Here is an 18,143-nt window from a genome sequence, read left to right on the forward strand (position 1 = left end):
AAAGATGTCACAAAGAAAGAAAACTACAGGCCAATATCACTGATGAACAAAGATGCAAAAATTCTCAACAAAATACTAGCAAACAGAATCCAACAGCACATTAAAAGGATCATACACCATGATCAAGTGGGGTTTATCCCAGGAATGCAAGGATTCTTCAATATATGCAAGTCAATCAACATGATAAACCATATTAACAAATTGAAGGAGAAAAGCTATATGATCATCTCGATAGATGCAGAAAAACCTTTTGACAAAATTCAACACCGATTTATGATAAAAACCCTCCAGAAAGTAGGCGTAGAGGGAACTTACCTCAACATAATAAAGGCCATATATGACAAACCCACAGCCAACATCGTTCTCAGTGGTAAAAAACTGAAAGCATTTCCTGTAAGATCAGGAACAAGACAAGGATGTCCACTCTCACCACTATTATTCAACATAGTTTTGGAAGTTTTAGCCACAGCAATCAGAAGAAAAACAAATAAAAGGAATCCAAATCGGAAAAGAAGAAGTAAAGCTGTCACTGTTTGCAGATGACATAATACTATACATAGAGAATCCTAAGATGCTACCAGATAACTACTAGAGCTAATCAATGAATTTGGTAAAGTAGCAGGATACAAAATTAATGCACAGAAATCTCTTGTATCCCTATACACTAATGATGAAAAATCTGAAGGTGAAATTAAGAAAACACTCCTATTTACCATTGCAACAAAAAGAATAAAATATCTAGGAATAATCCTACCAAAGGAGACAAAAAAACTGTATGCAGAAAATTATAAGACACTGATGAAAGAAATTAAAGATGTTACAAACAGATGGAGAGATATACCATGTTCTTAGATTGGAAGAATCAACATTGTGAAAATGACTCTACTACGCAAAGCAATCTACAGATTCAATGCAATCCCTATCAAACTACCACTGGCATTTTTCACAGAACTAGAACAAAAAATTTCACAATTTGTATGGAAACACAAAAGACCCCGAATAGCCAAAGCAATCTTGAGAAAGAAAAATGGAGCTGGAGGAATCAGGCTTCCTGACTTCAGAGTATACTACAAAGCTACAGTAATCAAGACAGTATGGTACTGGCACAAAAACAGAAATATAGATCAATGGAACAGGATAGACAGCCCAGAGGTAAACCCACGTACATATGGTCACCTTATCTTTGATAAAGGAGGCAAGAATATGCAGTGTAGAAAAGACAGCCTCTTCAATAAGTGGTGCTGGGAAAACTGGACAGCTACATGTAAAAGAATGAAATTAGAACACTCCCTAACACCATACAGAAAAATAAACTCAAAATGGATTAAAGACCTAAATGTAAGGCCAGGCTCCATCAAACTCTTAGAGGAAAACATAGGCAGAACACTCTATGACATAAATCACAGCAAGAACCTTTTTGACCCACCTCCTAGAGAAATGGTAATAAAAACAAAAATAAACAAAAAACTTAAAAGGTTTTGCACAGCAAAGGAAACCATAAAGAAGATGAAAAGACAATGCTCAGAATGGGAGAAAATATTTGCAAATGAAGCAACTGACAAAGGATTAATCTCCAAAACATAGAAGCAACTCATGCAGCTCAATATCAAAAAAACCAACAACCCAATCCCAAAATGGGCAGAAGACCTAAATAGACATTTCTCCAAAGAAGATATACAGATTGCCAACAAACACATGAAAGAATGCTCAATATCATTAATCATTAGAGAAATGGAAATCAAAACTACAATGAGATATCATCTCACACTGGTCAGCGTGGCCATCATCAAAAAATCTACAAAGAAATGCTGGAGAGGGTGTGGAGAAAAGGGAACCCTCTTGCACTGTTGGTGGGAATGTAAATTGATACAGCCACTATGGAGAACAGTATGGAGGTTCCTTAAAAAACTACAAATAGAACTACCATATGACCCAGCAATCCCACTACTGAGCATATACCCTGAGAAAACCATAATTCAAAAAGAGTTATGTACCACAATGTTCACTGCAGCACTATTTACAATAGCCAGGACATGGAAGCAATCTAAGTGTCCATCAACAGATGAATGGATAAAGAAGATGTGGCACATGTATACAGTGGAATATTACTCAGCCATATAAAGGAACGAAACTGAGTTATTTGCAGTGAGGTGGATGGACCTAGAGACTGTCATACAGAGTGAAGTAAGTCAGAAAGAGAAAAACAAATACCGTATGCTAACACATATATATGGAATCTAAAGAAGGAAAAAAAATGGTCGAAGAACCTAGGGGCAAGACGGGAATAAAGATGCAGACCTACTAGAGAATGGACTTGAGGATACTGGGAGGCGGAAGGGTAAGCTGGGACAAAGTGAGAAAGTGGCATGGACATATATACACTACCAAACGTAAAATGGATGGAGTGGGAAGCAGCCGCATAGCACAGGGAGATTAGCTCAGTACTTTGTGACCACCTAGAGGGGTGGGATAGGGAGCGTGGGAGGGAGGGAGATGCAAGAGGAAAGAGATATGGGGACATGTGTATATGTATAACTGATTCACTTTGTCATAAAGCAGAAACTAACAGACCATTGTAAAGCAATTATACTCCAATAAAGATGTTAAAAAATAAAATAACAGTAGGAGAATATCTATGTAACTTCAGTGTTGCAAGGGATTTCATAGGCTAGATGTGCCAACTGTACAGCAAATAGCTGATATATTTTATTACGTTAAAATAAAATTCTCCACAGTCATCATAAACAATGTGAAAAGCCAAGTAAGTCACAGATTGGGACTAAGTAACCATTATAATCAACAAAGGATTGTGTCCAGAGTACAGGAAGAGCTGCTTCAGATCATTAAGGAAAAATGGGCAAAAGGAGTAGGTGGGGAGTTCACAGGACATAAAGTTTGGCAGATGAACTATTTCAAAGAACGTACAACCAATCAAGCCGTCTTTGAGGGCAAAATCTCCAAGAGCAGGCTTCTTTCTTTGGTTATATTATTGAGCTTCCAAACGTGTATGATTGTGTGCATAGAGACACCAAGTTTTTTAATATCAAACTGTGAAGATATTTCGGTGATTAATATTATATCATGAAATTTCGTAGGACCAGTCCTTTCCGGAGCGTGAAAATGGTTTTCAGGTTGGAATGAGATTAGAAGGCATTGACCCCCGTCATCCATCTGTGTTTTGTGTGCTTTCTGTAGCTGAGGTAAGAAATAGTGTTATTGTCTTGGGCTAATTGCAGTGACAGGAAAGAATTTTCTAGAGAATGACGAATTTCAGTACTTTGTGTTATAAACAAGCCCAAGTACATTATGGATTTATTTTATTCAGTGATGAGTGAAGTATGTTCTTTAATGAAGTTTTTTCCTTGTCTGAAGATTAATTTTCTAAGTTTCTCATTACTAGTGGTAACTCTTGATTTAATTGGTAAATAGTTTTCACCTGAGGTTGATAAAAATCAGTGAATCCCACAATGTTGCTTTTGTCTGTTAAAAGAGACAATTATTCAAGTTTTATCTGAACTAATGAGAAATGTATATGAAAAAATCCATGCTTATGAATTATATATTTATATAAATACATGAATTTTATGAAAATTATATAGGGTGAGGAGCCGTTGATCAAGTAAATGGCTTATATAATATTTACTAAACATTTTATGTTATTAAATTGATAAAAGACCTCAGTATTTCGAATAACATCAAACATAGAAAACACTATTCACTTAATTTACTGAATGATTATAGTTATTGAACTTGTATAGCATGTCTAGGAGATGTGTTTCATAGACTGTTTTTCTTTGTTGAGTATGCTGGATCCATATGTTAGGTTAAGTAAGGTCATACCCATTTTGGTTTTTGCTGTGTACTTTAGGTTACACTGTTTTGGGGTATGAATCCAAGCCAGACAGCAGGAGATGGGGTTTCTGAAAGGAATATTTGCTAGGTATTGAATGAACAAATAAACAACTTGTCGCTTAATGGTTATGTAAATTGACCTCAGATTCCTAGACTGAGTAAAAGGATAGGTTTTTTTGCAGAAAAATTTTTGATACTTGAAAGATAGTGTCTAGTTTGTCAGCATTTGTCTTATCCAGATTCATCTATGAATTTGTTCTTTAAGACATTTGGATGTAAGGATTGGTTCATATATATTGATGGTGTTGACAGAATAAATGAATATTTTGTTAATTTTGTGTACACTTCAAATGCATGACTCTTAATGAACGATTGTAAACATTCCGTTTTGCAGGTGTGTGGTTACCGTCTCAGACTTCATTTTGACGGTTATTTAAGCTGCTATGATTTTTGGACTAATGCTGGTTCCCCTGACATTCATCCAGTAGGGTGGTGTGAAAAGACCAAACATGAATTACACATCCCTAAGGGTAAGTCAGGAGGAAAGGACAGTCAGCTTTTTAATGAAATACTAACAAGAGAGCCTGGTGTGAATTGATTTTCAAAATGAAAGTTTGATCCACAAAAAGCAGTAAGACTACAAGGATATCACTGTTAGAAATAAATAAATGTCTTTAAAGAAAAGCATCAGAGACCGTTTAGGTCAAATACTCTGAGGTACATAGGGCAGAAGTAAAATCTCATGAGAGCATTTTATCTTACATAAAGTCTATTAAACTTTATAAGGAATGAAGAAACTAATGTTTAAATTACAGTTGAAATAAAATATTTCACTTAATCAGTGATGCTGTACAGTGAGGAAACTTGATTCACTGTATATCATTTGTTTCAAGCAGAAATCATGGAGCACAGGGAACTATGAAAGTGAAAAATTCACTGTTTTCTTTCGATGGGAATTAAAAATCTCATCTTTGTCTTTTGTTATGTGGGAGAGGAACTGGGTCTGGCAGACATGACTGAAACCTTTCTTACCTGCTGCCTGCTAGTGAGGTGAGGATTCATAGGTTGAGATGCCAGTGGGCCTGTTTCCTTGACCAGCATATTTGTATATAAGGTCTCCTGCTTGGGTGTTAGACTCCTGGCTGACCGTGGCAACTTCTGGAGTCACTGTATAGTCATTTTACTCTTAGGAAGCAGCTCAGGGTATCCTCTGGGATCCACCCCTGAGGCTGGCAGCAGGGTCCTCTGAGATTGCTGGGTTTCAGGGAGGTTGGAACAGGCCCCAGGCTCATTCACCCCGTGGGTGGTTGGTGTTCGTGGAGCCTTTCTTGTGTGCAGGCCCTGGAGACAGAGCAGTGAATAAAGGAAACCGTCTCTGTCTTCACGGGGCTTTCATTCCAGAGGGGAGAAGGAGGATAAACAGAGAGAAAGGTGCGTGTCTAGCGGCGACAGGCATGGAGCGCTGAGTGGGGTCCCAGGGCTGCCCTTGCAATAAGCAAGGTGAAGACAGGCCTGGGGTGTGACATCTGACAGGTGCCTGGACGGATGCACGACAGAGACAGCCAGCTGGCTCCCTGGGGAGGAGCACGTGTCAGAGCCCAGCAGCGGGTGTGGCGCAGGCCAGTAATCACAGGAGTGCTGGAGCGAGCGGAGAGGCAAGGGCCAGGAGGGAGGAGATAAGTGAGAGGTGTCACCGTGGCCTTGAAGGCCAGTGCAAGGAGTTTGACGTCTGTTCTGTGACACTCAATCTGAGTATTTCCTGAGCCTGGTTATTTGGGCCAGCCCCACGCGAGCTGCTTTAGGGCACATGGACGGGAGGGTCAGGCATTTTATTGGGAAGCCCGTAAAGACAAGGGCAGAAAGCTGGAACTGCCACGTGGCCTGGGGGGCGGTTCTGTTGCCCCTGCAGTGTCTGGCTCCCCCGGGGCTGCTTACCATCAGGCCCACGCTGGCCTCGGGGACGTGGCTGCTTCAGGAGGCCTGAGGGACGCAGGAGATGAGACTCCTGTCAGGCCACCAGGGTACTGATTCCATATTTGAATGAGTTTTAAACTTCGTAGGGAATGACATGCATGGTGGGAAGTCAAACTCAACAGTTTGGAATTCCATACATTAAAACAGCACTGAAACAGTTTAGAGATTTTAATATAAATCTTTTGTGTCTGCTAAAGGATTTTGGCAGAAATCTGAATTTATGGCAGAAAACTGAATAAGAATAGTATTGATACATTTATTATGCACATGGTTACATCTTGTGGGTATTTTGAATAATTCGTACTTTTTTTTAGGTTATAGAAAAGATAAATTTGTTTGGATGGATTACTTGAAGGCCTGCAAATTGCAAAATGCTCCCAAGAAATTATTCAGAAACAGAAATTCTGTAAGTATTTTCTTCCATAGTATAAATCAGATTTTTACTTCAACTTAAATTTCTTAAAATTCACTATGTATTCTGTTCTATTTTAATCTTTTAAGAATCCTTAGCTTCCTATGACTTTTCTCACTAGATTTGTCAGTTTCCTATGGGCATATTTGTTTTTCTTTTAAACATACAATTAAATAATTAGATGGGGAGAGTAGAAACATTTATATGTAAAGCTGGCTAAAATTTAAAATGCCTTTTAGAAGGTGTTTCTTTTTGCTTCTAGTGAGTTAGTCGTTTAAATTTAGTTTGATGCTTTGAGACCTGCTGATATGCCAGGTGGACTTTGACTGTACCTGGTCCAGTTGTATTTATGTGTAATGAAAAAGAGGGTGACGGTTCACATAGATTCGAAGGGTGTGTGAGGATTTGGGTGGAGCACACTCACCCTCTGTGTCCCAGCAGCCTAACAGGTGTTCAGGAGAGAAGGAGAAACAGTCACAGCCCTGCCTCCTCTGGGCCCCAGGTGAGGCCACACACCGCGGAAGGGCGGGAAGCCTGGAGCCAGGGAGGCCCCACGACCTGCTGGCTGTGTCCCCTGAGGACAGTCCCCACCCCCCAACCCCCTTCCCCAGGCTTCAGTGTCCTGCTCTTGAATCAGTGTTCTACAACTGTTCAACATGTTTCAGACTCGTATCAAGGAAGAGAGTTAGAGAAATGTGAAAATGCTTTAAGAAAAGTAATGTGCTAAAGGAAACCAAAAATCAGGGTCCGGTACAGGTAGTAAAGAAGTAGGGGAAAAAAACCCTCTTCTAGTCCCTGGATATTGTGTGTATATTTTCTAAATCCCAGGCCTGGCTAATTATAGCTACAGGAAAAGTGGGGCTTTATCATTGTCATGTTATTATAAATCATAGCCCTTAGTATTTTTAATACTAAAAAATATATGCAGGTACTAAAAAAAGCATTTGTTCTTTTTTCAACTATGATTTATTTATGGATAAGCGCATGTGTTCCTTAAATGTTGAGAAAGCCACTAATTTCAACACTTGATCCAAGTATAAGTGGTAATTTTAGTGCTAAAGAGCATATCTTTAAAACTTTTCCAAATAGTGGTATTTGGAAATATACCACCCATCTAAAGCCTACGGGGACCAGAGAAAATTATTTGATATTACTGTATTCAGTAAACAGTGTATTTTAAAATTAATACAGATTATTCTATGAACTGAAGAGGGAAAATGATGATGAAAGGGGAAATAAAACCTACCTGCACAACGAAAGAGAAAAGCACAGAGTAAAAGTTCACTTCCTGGGATTCCTTTTTTATGAATGTACACTTGGTAACAGTCTGTTGGAATATTTTTACTGGCTGGCTTCATCCTGCAGTTTAAGTGTTGCTGCCCTGTAGACTTTTCTGATGCTAAACATGACAGAAGTTTTGACAGTGGCTCAGTCCTGTTTGGTGTCCTGTTTCTCTTTGTGCCTCTTCCCCGTGTTAGAATGGGCCAGTGCCTAAGGAATTTCAGGTTGGAATGAAGCTGGAGGCTGTCGACAGGAAGAACCCTTCCTTGGTATGTGTGGCAACCATAGCAGACATTGTTGGAGATCGCTTGCTAGTGCATTTTGACAATTGGGATGATAGTTACGATTACTGGTGAGACACCAATCTGCGTTGTATTTTTGTGTGTTCGTGTTTGCCGTTAAGAATTTATGTTCATTCCATGACTGTCACTGTTCTTGCTGTTCTTATAGTAATGAGCATGAGGAACCTAGTGGCTGGCTTGTCACTACCTTCTTTTCCTCGTGAACTGTTGAATTAAAGAACCGAGAAAGTTTTTTTTTCATCTCTGAGAGGTTGCCTAATGAGGCCTCATCTGAAATAATGTGACCAGTTCAGGGCAGTCCACTATATTGTGTCTAGTTTGTAAGGGAAGCATTTCTGTAAAGAGGAAGTTAAGAACTTGCAGTATTATTTTTTCCTGAAAAATGTTGAACTCAGACTGTCATATTTTTAAAAGGGAAGATTCAGGGAGAATGGAGTGAATTATTTGAAAGCCTGTGAAGAGCAGAGAAAATGTATGCTCACGATGCCATTAAACTAACATTGCATGAGTTAAAAGGATTTTCTGGGTGAAAACCTGAAATATGGAAGAGGGCACGGCAAAAATAATTTTTGTGGCATTTCTTAAGAGCATATCCTGAATAATTGACAAGTCCCCGCCTGAGGCTGTGATTCTTCATGTGCACGGTGGGAGGAGGGGGGCTGTTTTCTTCTTTGAACTAAGAAGAAGAGCATGGATTAATTGCTGTATGTGTCTTAGGTAGTATAGTCTGGGTTCCTGAAAAGGAGAGGGAGGAAATTGTGGGCATGTGGAGTCTGGCCCGTCTTATTAAAATTTGGACTGGCCTATTAATATTTTCCCTTGCTGCTAGCAAGAAGTGGTAGAAGGGGTTTATTAAAATGTTCACTCTCTGGGGAGATCACTGGCAGTTCAGGTCCTAGTCAAACACTTTTAAAAGAAATACTTTTAAATTTCAAGAAGGTTATGTAAAAGAGAAGTTTGGCCACTCAGCTTACAAAATATAGAACTAAAATTACTTCTGTTTCTCTTAGGCTATAAAATATTTTAGCTATGCCGTAGTATTTTCCATGTCATCTCTTAATATCTAGAATGAACATTACTCTTGGATTCTTTCTCTGGTGTTAATATGGGATCTAAAATAGAATCCTGTTTTTGCAGGTGTGACGTCAATAGTCCTTATGTTCAGCCAGTTGGTTGGTGTCAGGAGCATGGAAGAACTCTGATAGCACCCCAAGGTGAGTGGACTGGCTGGGTTCTCTTTGAAGTCATCTGTGTGAGTGGCACTGCCCATTCTTATTTTTGTTTATGGACACCACATTTCAATACAATGTGTATGATAAAAATATCGTGCAAGATTCTGTGGACCATCAAGGGACCCAGATGTCTGAAATCTGCACATCCTTTCCCATAATGCAAATGGACTGTGTTTATAAAGACATATTAGGCAACCATTTAAAAAAAGTGCTATTTTTTTATCCAACGAAATGAGTGCAATCACTGTGAACTGACTTTTAAAACTAGCTATTTCCACCTATGTAATTTAACTTATTACCAATGTTAATTCATTAATTGACCATTAGGTTATTAAATATACTTAACTTTGGAGTTAAGTGTAAGAAATGTAGAAACCTAAGAAGTGAGAATTAATAATGAGGCCCTAGACTTGCCAGACCCCTTCACCAAGCCAACTTAGTGGCTCAGCTAAACACTGACATAGGGACTTTCTTGTTATTTATCTGTTTTCTCATTACAGAAATGGAATCTCTCTCCATTTATTTAGTTCTTTGATTTATTTCAGTGGCATTTTGTGGTTTTTCTCATATAGATCTTACATATATTTTGCTAGATTTTATAACTATTCTGTTATTTTGAGTGCTAATGTATATGGTATTGTGTTTTAAATTTCAAATTTCACTTGTTCATTGCTGGTATATAGGAAAGCAGTTGAATTTTATATGTTAACCTTGTATCCTGCAACCTTGTTATAATCACTTATTGGTTCTTGGAGTTTTTTTGTTGATGCTTTTGGATATTCTACACCTCTGTGAACAAAGTTATATTTCTTTCTTCCCAGTCAATATATCGTTTATTTCCTTTACTTGTCTTATTGCATTAGCTAATATGTACCATGCTGTTTTTTGTTTTTGTTTTTGTTTTTTGCGGTATGCGGGCCTCTCACTGTCGCGGCCCCTCCCACTGCGGAGCACAGGCTCCGGACGTGCAGGCCCAGCGGCCATGGCTCACAGGCCCAGCCGCTCCGTGGCACGTGGGATCCTCCCAGACTGGGGCACAAACCCGTGTTCCCTGCACTGGCAGGCGGACCCTCAACCACTGCGCCACCAGGGAAGCCCCCTGCCATGCTGTTTTGACCACTGTAGCTTTTTAGTCAGTTTTGAAATCTGGAAATGTGAACTCTCCAACTTTGTTCTTCTTTTTCAAGATTGCTTTGGCTATTTGCGGCCCCTTGCAGTTCTTTATGAATTTGAGGATTGGCTTTTCCATTTCTGGAGAAATGACTATTGGGATTTTGATAAGGGTTATGTTCAATGTAGACTGCTTTAGGGAGTGTTGCCATCTTAACAGTATTAAGTTTTCTAATCCATGAACATGGAATGTCTTTTCACCTACTTAGACCTTCTTTCATTTCTGCCAGCAGTATTTTTTAGTTTTGGGTGTACAGGTCTTTTACCTCCTTGGTTAAATTTATTGGTATTTTATTCTTTTGGATGCTGTTGTAAATGGAATTGTTTTATTTATTTATTTTTGGAATTTTTTTTTATTTCTGGCATAAAGAAACACAAATGATTTCACAGTCTGCAATTTTGCTGAATTTGTTTATTAGCTCTAGTAGGTTTTTTGTGTGGATGCTATGGGATTTTTTCATATAGAATTGTGTAGTCTATCAAAATAGTAAAGTTCCAAAAAATTCATATTTCTAATTTGAATGCCTTTAATTTTGTGTCTTGCCTAATTATGCTAGCTAGGACTTCCAGTACAGTATTGAATGTAGCGGTAAAAGTAGGCATTCTTGTCTTTTTCCTAGTCTTAGGGTGAAAAGATTTCGGTCTCTCACTATCAAGTATGATATTAGCTGTGGGTTTTTCATAAATGCCCCATATCATATTAAGGAAGCTCCCTTTTACTCCTAGTTTTCTGAGCGTTTTTATCATAAAAGGGTGTTGAATTCTGTCCAGTGCTTTTTCTGCATCTATTGAGAAGATTGTGTGGGACTTTCTTCCCCTTTGTTTCATGGTGTATAATCCTTCTAATGTGCTGTTGAGTTCAGTTTGCTACAGTTCTGTTAAGAACTTTTGTATCTGTATTCATAAGGGGTATTGGTCTGTTGTTTTCTTGTCATGTCTTTGGTCTGTTCTTTTAAATGCTGTAAATGGAATTGTTTTCTTAATTTCATCTTTGGATTGTTCATTGCTACTTTGTAGAAATACAATGATTTTTGTGCAATGACCTTATACTCTGAATTCATTTTATTTGCTCTAATAGTTGTGTGTGTGTGTGTGTGTGTGTGTGTGTGTGTTCCTTAGGATTTTCTATATGCAAAATTATGTCATCTATAAGTAAAGATACTTTCACTTCTTCCTTTCTGGTCTGAATACGTTTTCTTTCTTTCCTGAATCCTCTGTCTAGACCTCCCAGTGCATGTTGAACAATAGTGGCAGGATCAGACATGCTTTTCTTGTTCCTGATCCTAGGGGAACACTTCGTCTTCGCACATTAAACATGATGTTTGCTGTGAGCTTTTCGTGGATGCCCTTTATCAGATTGAGGAAGGTCCCCTCTGTTCCTAGTTGTTTTATCATGAAAGGGTCGTTCTGTATTCTGTTAATATGGTTTTATTATATTTATTGCTTTCTATATGTTGAAACAATCTTGTCTTCTTGGGATAAATCTCGTGTGTGTGTGTGTGTGTGTGTGTGTATAAATATATTTTTTCTTACATGTTGCTGCACTACTTGGTTAGCTAATATTTTATTGAGGAATTTTGTGTCTGTACTCATAAAGTCATGTACTCTTTTTTTTTTAATGCATTACTTTAAAAAATATTTATTTATTTATTTGGTTGCACCAGGTCTTAGTTGTGGCAGGCAGTCTCCTTAGTTGCGGTTCCAGGGCTCCTTAGTTGTGGCACGCGAACTCTTAGTTGCAGCATACGTGTGGGATCTAGTTCCCTGACCAAGGGTCAAACCCAGGCCGCCTGCATTGGGAGCATGGAGTCTTATCCATTGCGCCACCAGGGAAGTCCCAAAGTCATCTACTCTTTTAAAATGTTTTTATTCCTATTAGAGTATCTAAAGCTGCTCTGAGTGCTAAGGAAAAACAGGATGAACAATAAGTCAAGAAGTTTGGTTATTTAAAACCTTAATCCACCATATGATTACTCGTATTCAGTGGGGACTCAACCATGTTAGAAAGGGGTCCCCTCTTATGGTGCTGCAGGGTATTGACCCTGCACAGTGGCCTTCACTGAATGCCGGAAAGCTTCCCATTTGGTTTGGGAAGTAAATGTAAAATGAAAATTCAAGCAGATTAGCCACTTAATCAAGGTATGATCAAGAGAGTGGAGTGTAATGAAAATATATGCAAAGGAGCTGTGAGTAAAAATTGGGTGAAGGCAATTAAAGCTGGGTGATAAACAAAATTGCTTAAAGCTCGTGATGAGTTGTGATCATGCTGACCTCTAGGTTTGTGGGAAAGCACGAGTGCACCAGAGATGTTAGTCCCTGGTTAGATGCACAAGAGAGGAGAGGTTTGAGGCCATGGGGTAGAAGGAGCCCTGAGGCAGGATAATAGAATGCTGTGCACTCAGATAGTTCACAAGTGGGAATTAAACATGAGATTTTAAAAGAAAAACCTACCAACCCACATAATCTTCAGATATTCTCTCCCCTATGACAAGGCTGGAGCTAGAACTGCTTGAAATACACATATATGTTATGTATTGTATTTTATATATATTATCTGTCATATAGATTTTATATCTGTATATGTATATTCAGAGTTTATAGGAAAAGATAAGAAATTAACATTGTTTGGATGATTTGTTTCTGTTAGTAATTTGGTTCCTTTTTTTTACTTAAGTTATTTTACTTAAAGTGAATTTGTGTTTTACACATCATTTATGCCTATAGATTTTTACATTAAATTTTATTTTATGGTTGTAATTACATATCAGAAAAAATGTATTTGCTATGTTCGTCATAGCTTGTGTGTGTGTGCGTGTAATTGTACTTCTGAGAGCGATTAAGGCTCTTGAAAGTGGAACAGCATGTGCTGATCTGTACAGTTACCCCTGGTATGCACTCACATTCTCATAGATTCCCGTTAAAAGAACTTCTTCAGAGAAAGAGAAAAAAAGATTACTTTTTGAAACATGTGACCTATAAATTGTAAAGTTGTTATTTTGCTGATGTAAGTTTAATCCAAGGTGTTACGTATTCTACTCAGTATCTTGCTACAAGGACTAAAAAATATGGCAGGGCCCTCTATTCCTTCAGAAGATGCAATCTGCTGGGATTTTAGTCAAAGTCACAAAGTGACAAAAAAGTGTTAGGTAGGTGCATAGAAAACCCTGATAATACAGATGTTACATTTGAGGAGGAAAAGTCCCTGTCCAGACGGCTTGCCGGGCTTCATAGTGAGGTTCTGATCTTCATCTGGTGAAGGGCAGGCCATGTCCAGTTAACAGTCACCTCCTAACAAATAGGGGTAAATCTCATCCTTTTGTTGAAGTAAAATCTCCTAGTAGCATAGTTTTAGGTAGTACATCATATAGCCAACTCTGTACAATTAAAAATTAGATTGGTCTATTAAAGAACATTAATAGATTGTTAGCTAAAAGTTACCTTTTTTTCTTTTCTAGTTCTTTTGAATGGTATTGCTATTTTAAAAGTAACTCTGATTGCTTTGTATGTATACAAAGTTTCCAGTACACTTTATTGCTCAGTGACTTGTTTACCAGTTAAAACAGTGGTTTTTTTCAACAGTCTTGTATGTGTGAAAGTCTGTTCTGTAGTCAGCGACAGGAGCCTCCACCCCAACGAGCTTCCCGCTCAATCTGGGCAGGTGGACGGGGAGGCCTGCGGACCCTGTTGACTGACAGCGGGACCACGTCCCCCTGAGGGGTGGTGTCCTGCACTGAGATCCTCTCCAAATCTGCTGTCAACTGAACTCAGATTCAGTTCAGCAAACATCATCTCCACAGTGACTTCTGTGTTTACAGAAGGTGGAGAACCAAGTAAGAATAAAACACAATTCTTGCCCTGAAGGAAGGGATCTGTTTATATTTTTGTAAAAACTTTATTGAGATCTAATTCACATACTATACAGATCATCCATTTAAAGTGTAAGATTCAGTGTTTTTTTTTTAACATATTTACAGAGTTGTGTAACCATCACCACGATCAATTTTAGAAAGTTTCCGTCACCCCAGAAAGAAACCCTGAGCCACTTAGCTGTTATCCCCACCCTCCATTCCCTGCAGCATTTGGACACCATTAATCTACTCTTTGTCTTGCCTCTTCTGAATATTTCATGTAAATAGAATCATATGATATGTGGCCTTTTGTGTCTGGCTTCTTTCACTCAGCATAATGATTTTAGAGTTCATCCATGTTGCAGCATGTATGAGTACATTGTTTCTTTTTAGTTTCAAATAATATTCATTGTGTAGATAAACCACAATTTGTTTATTCATTCGTCAGTTGATGGGCATTTGGGTTGTTTTCACTTTTTGACTATTTCAGATACTGCTGCTGTGAATATCTGTGTATGAGTTTTTGCTTGAACATGTTTTCAGTTCTCTTGGGTATATATACTTAGGAGTGAAATTGCTGGGTCATATAGTAATTCTACGTTTGCCTTACTGAGTAGTTAGTGAATAATTACTTACTGACTTCACCACAGGAGCTGCTCTGTTTTAATACCCATCAGTAGTGTGTGAGGGTTACAGTTCCTCCGCGTTCCTCCACACTTGCTGTCTGTGTTTTGTTTATATCATCACAGTGACTGTGAAGTGGAATCTCATCTTGGGTCTCATTTTTCTTGAATGCCCAATATGATGTTGGTAGCGAACCCAGGTCTGGCTGCTCGCCGCTCAAAAGCCAATTCTCAAGAGACAGGTGTTGGTAGGAAAGGAAAGCTTGCTTTATTTTGAAGGCCAGCAACCGGGGGAGAGGGTGGACTCCTGTCCGAGAACCAACTCCTGATGGCTGTTCAGGGGCAGGGGCTTTTAAAGGGGGGTTTCAGGGCTGTATAGGCAGAGGGAGGGAGCAGGACAGCACAGGCAGCTCTGACAGGCATCTTGAAATCAGTCACGTGGTGGTCTGATCAGCATCATCTTGGTTGTTTTAAGTGCAGTTAATCTTTAGTTCCAAGGTTTGTTCCCATTTCTTTGAGGCCAGTTCTCGGAATTGTGTGAAGCGGAGCAGCTTATGTCACAGCTTCAGTTTAGTCCTCATGTCGTCATCCTCCTCCACCTGGTGGGGCTTCAGTATCTGCAAAACGGCTCACAGGAGATGGCTAAGAATATTATCTATAGCCCTTAAGGAGGAACTGAAGGTCCTTGACTGTGCTTAATGACTAAGCTATTATTATTTGGTCTCCTTTTTTTTTTTGCGGTATGCGGGCCTCTCACCACTGTGGCCTCTCCCGTTGCGGAGCATGGGCTCCGGACGCACAGGCTCAGCGGCCATGGCTCACGGGCCCAGCGGCTCCGCGGCATGTGGGATCCTCCCGGACCGGGGCACGAACCCGTGTCCCCTGCATCGGCAGGCGGAATCTCAACCACTGCACCACCAGGGAAGCCCTATTTGGTCTCCTTTAACTGTTTTCCTCTGCTTCTGCATTTTCTCACTTCTCTGATTAAACTTATTCTTTGCCTAGAGTTTTGCCACAGACAAAAGGCAGGCTGAGGACATGGGCAGGCAAGGACCTGCCCAAGGTCCTGCTCCATTTCAGTTTCACACATTTATCTGTTTTCATGGCAACTTTGTAAGCTTTTGTCAGTGATTTCAGTTTCATAGTTGAAGAACTGAGGTATAGAGAGGTCAGGCCACGGGCCCTAGACCTCTCACGTGGCGGGCTGGGGGTTTGGGAGCACGCCCTGTTAGCTGGTCTCTAGAACTCCCTTTCCCTTTCTCCTTCACCACCCTGCGTGAGGTCTGATGCACATGAGCTTCTGATGGTAATGGAAGGAAAGCTTTCAGGAACACAGGAGAGGGAGAGGTCAATCCTAACCTCATACATGGGTGTCTTCACATTGGAAGCAGTGTTTGCATTAGTCTTTGAAGGATGTGAGAAATGGGGTGGAAGAGAATATTCTGTAGAAGGAACAGTATGCATGAAAGTAAGATGGCAGGAAGTTCCTGGCAAATTCAGGAATTATCGGTGTTATGAGCAGCGTGCTGGGCTTCAGGGTAGGGGTTGGGGGAGGGGGAAGAGGAGGTGAGAAGTGACGTAGAACATTAGGCTCACACTGATTAGTGATTTGTAAATGTTTTTACTTTATTTAAAATATGAAATAATTTTTAAGATTCAGAAGAGTCAATAACAAAAAAAAAATCCTCCTCCTTTGCCAAATCAGTTGAGATTAAGTTGCCAAGATGCACGCTTTGCCCGTCACCCAATAATGTCCTTTATGAAAAAAACAAATAAGCAAACAGAAAAACAGATTTAATCCAGGCTCACAGGTTGTGCTTACTTTTCGTGTCTCTTTAGTGTCCCTCAATCTGCAGTGGTTCTTCAGTCTTGGCCTTGACTCTTAAGAACTTGACGCTTCGGTGGAGTACAGGCCGGTTGTTCTGTAACATGCTTCTCACCTTGGGCTTGTCTGATGTAGTGGATGTGGGTTCTGCACCTGGGGAGGAGTGTCCCAGAAGCATTGCTCAGTTCTCACGGCATCCGCTCAGGTGGTGCACGATTTCACGGCCCCTTTGCTGTCGACGTTGACCTCGGTCACTTGATTACAGTGGTGTGTGGCAAGCTTCTCCACTGGAAAATTACTCTTTTTCCTTTTGTAGTTAAGATGTATTTGCTGGAGAGTGACTTGAGATTATGGAAGTACTCTGTTCCTCTTCAAACTGTCACCCACTAGTTTTTAGCATCTGTTGATGTTCATGAGATGAATTAGTTACTAATGTGATATTTGCCAAATGGTGCTTTTCTAATTTCATTATTCCTTCTATATTTATTAGTTGACTTGTGCTCCCCATGATTTATTTATTCAGTTTTTATAATCTGTTACTATCATTATGTAGGACCTTAGTCGGGGGAGGGTGGGATGGAAAGGCTGGTGAGCAGCCTTTCTTGACCTCAAGGAGCTGACAGTCTACTGGGGCCTGTTTGGTGGGTTTATAAATATTGTTATAGATGATAGCAGTGAAATTAGTCAGAGGTAACACCTGGCCAGAAAGGGAAAGACGTGCTTCACTGAGAAGATGATATGAAGGTGTACTGCCCCATAACAAATTACCATGAAGTTTGTGGCTTAAAGCAGTACAGGTTTCCTATCTTACCGTTCTGGAAGGCAGGAGTCCAAAATGGATTTCACTTCAGTTTTGGGATATTTAGCAGGAATTAGTAGGATGGGTAGATCAAGGCCGTTTTATGAAGGATCTTTAAAAGCTGGAGTGAGGAGTTGATAGTCAAATCTCTGATGTAACTATGGTTAAGCATTTATTTGGCAATAGTAGGCCAGATTAGAAAGGAGGCTGGGACGGCCACTAGGGAGATTCACTGTACGTGAAAATAAGGAACGTGGGCCTTAACCAGGGCTGTGGGTCTGGGGCTGGGGAGGGGTGAGGCTCTTTAGAATTGCTGCTTACTTGATTTGGCAGGTGACTGACTAAGCAGACCTACATGAGCTCTTTATTCAGAGTTTCTTGTGGTCCTCAGGGCTCTGGGAATTGATGGGCCACGGAAATAAATTGGGTTCCTGACCTAGCAAGGCTCTCTTTTCTTGTAAATATTGTGTTCTACAGTAAATGCATTTTAATGCAATAGCAAAAAGCCTTCCAAAGCAGAAAAACAATTAACTTGCATAGTTTGCTAACTGCGGAACAGCTTTCTGTGGCCATTTGCTACAAGGTGCCATACTGTTTTATGTTACTGTTTCTTCGCCTCAGGTGGGCGGCATGTGGGATCTTCCCGGACCAGGGCTCAAACCCGTGTCTCCTGCACTGGCAGGCGGATTCTTAACCACTGTGCCACCAGGGAAGTCCCTGGAAATAATTTTTAAGCATTAGGTAAATACTTCTAGATTACTCTCCACATAGTTTTATAGTTTTTTTCTTCCAACAACAATATTAGAAAATTCAGACATTAAAAAG

At 39.8% G+C, this 18,143-nt stretch overlaps 1 protein-coding gene across 1 annotated transcript in view; it reads left to right on the forward strand.

The window, feature by feature from the left end:
* Positions 1–18,143, forward strand: part of L3MBTL4 (L3MBTL histone methyl-lysine binding protein 4) — a 303,558-nt gene that overhangs the window by 62,835 nt on the left and 222,580 nt on the right. The window contains exons 5-9 of the mRNA XM_089894942.1: positions 3,096–3,200; positions 4,247–4,382; positions 6,141–6,232; positions 7,717–7,871; positions 8,959–9,035. Coding sequence (XP_089751068.1) covers positions 3,096–3,200; positions 4,247–4,382; positions 6,141–6,232; positions 7,717–7,871; positions 8,959–9,035 — 565 coding nt within the window. The remainder of the gene's footprint in view (positions 1–3,095; positions 3,201–4,246; positions 4,383–6,140; positions 6,233–7,716; positions 7,872–8,958; positions 9,036–18,143) is intronic.

The sequence above is a fragment of the Delphinapterus leucas genome, chromosome 14 (assembly GCF_059928025.1).
Source record: "Delphinapterus leucas isolate spDelLeu-1000000601 "Yukka" chromosome 14, BTC_Dleu_Yukka2, whole genome shotgun sequence".
Classification (NCBI taxonomy): domain Eukaryota; kingdom Metazoa; phylum Chordata; class Mammalia; order Artiodactyla; family Monodontidae; genus Delphinapterus; species Delphinapterus leucas.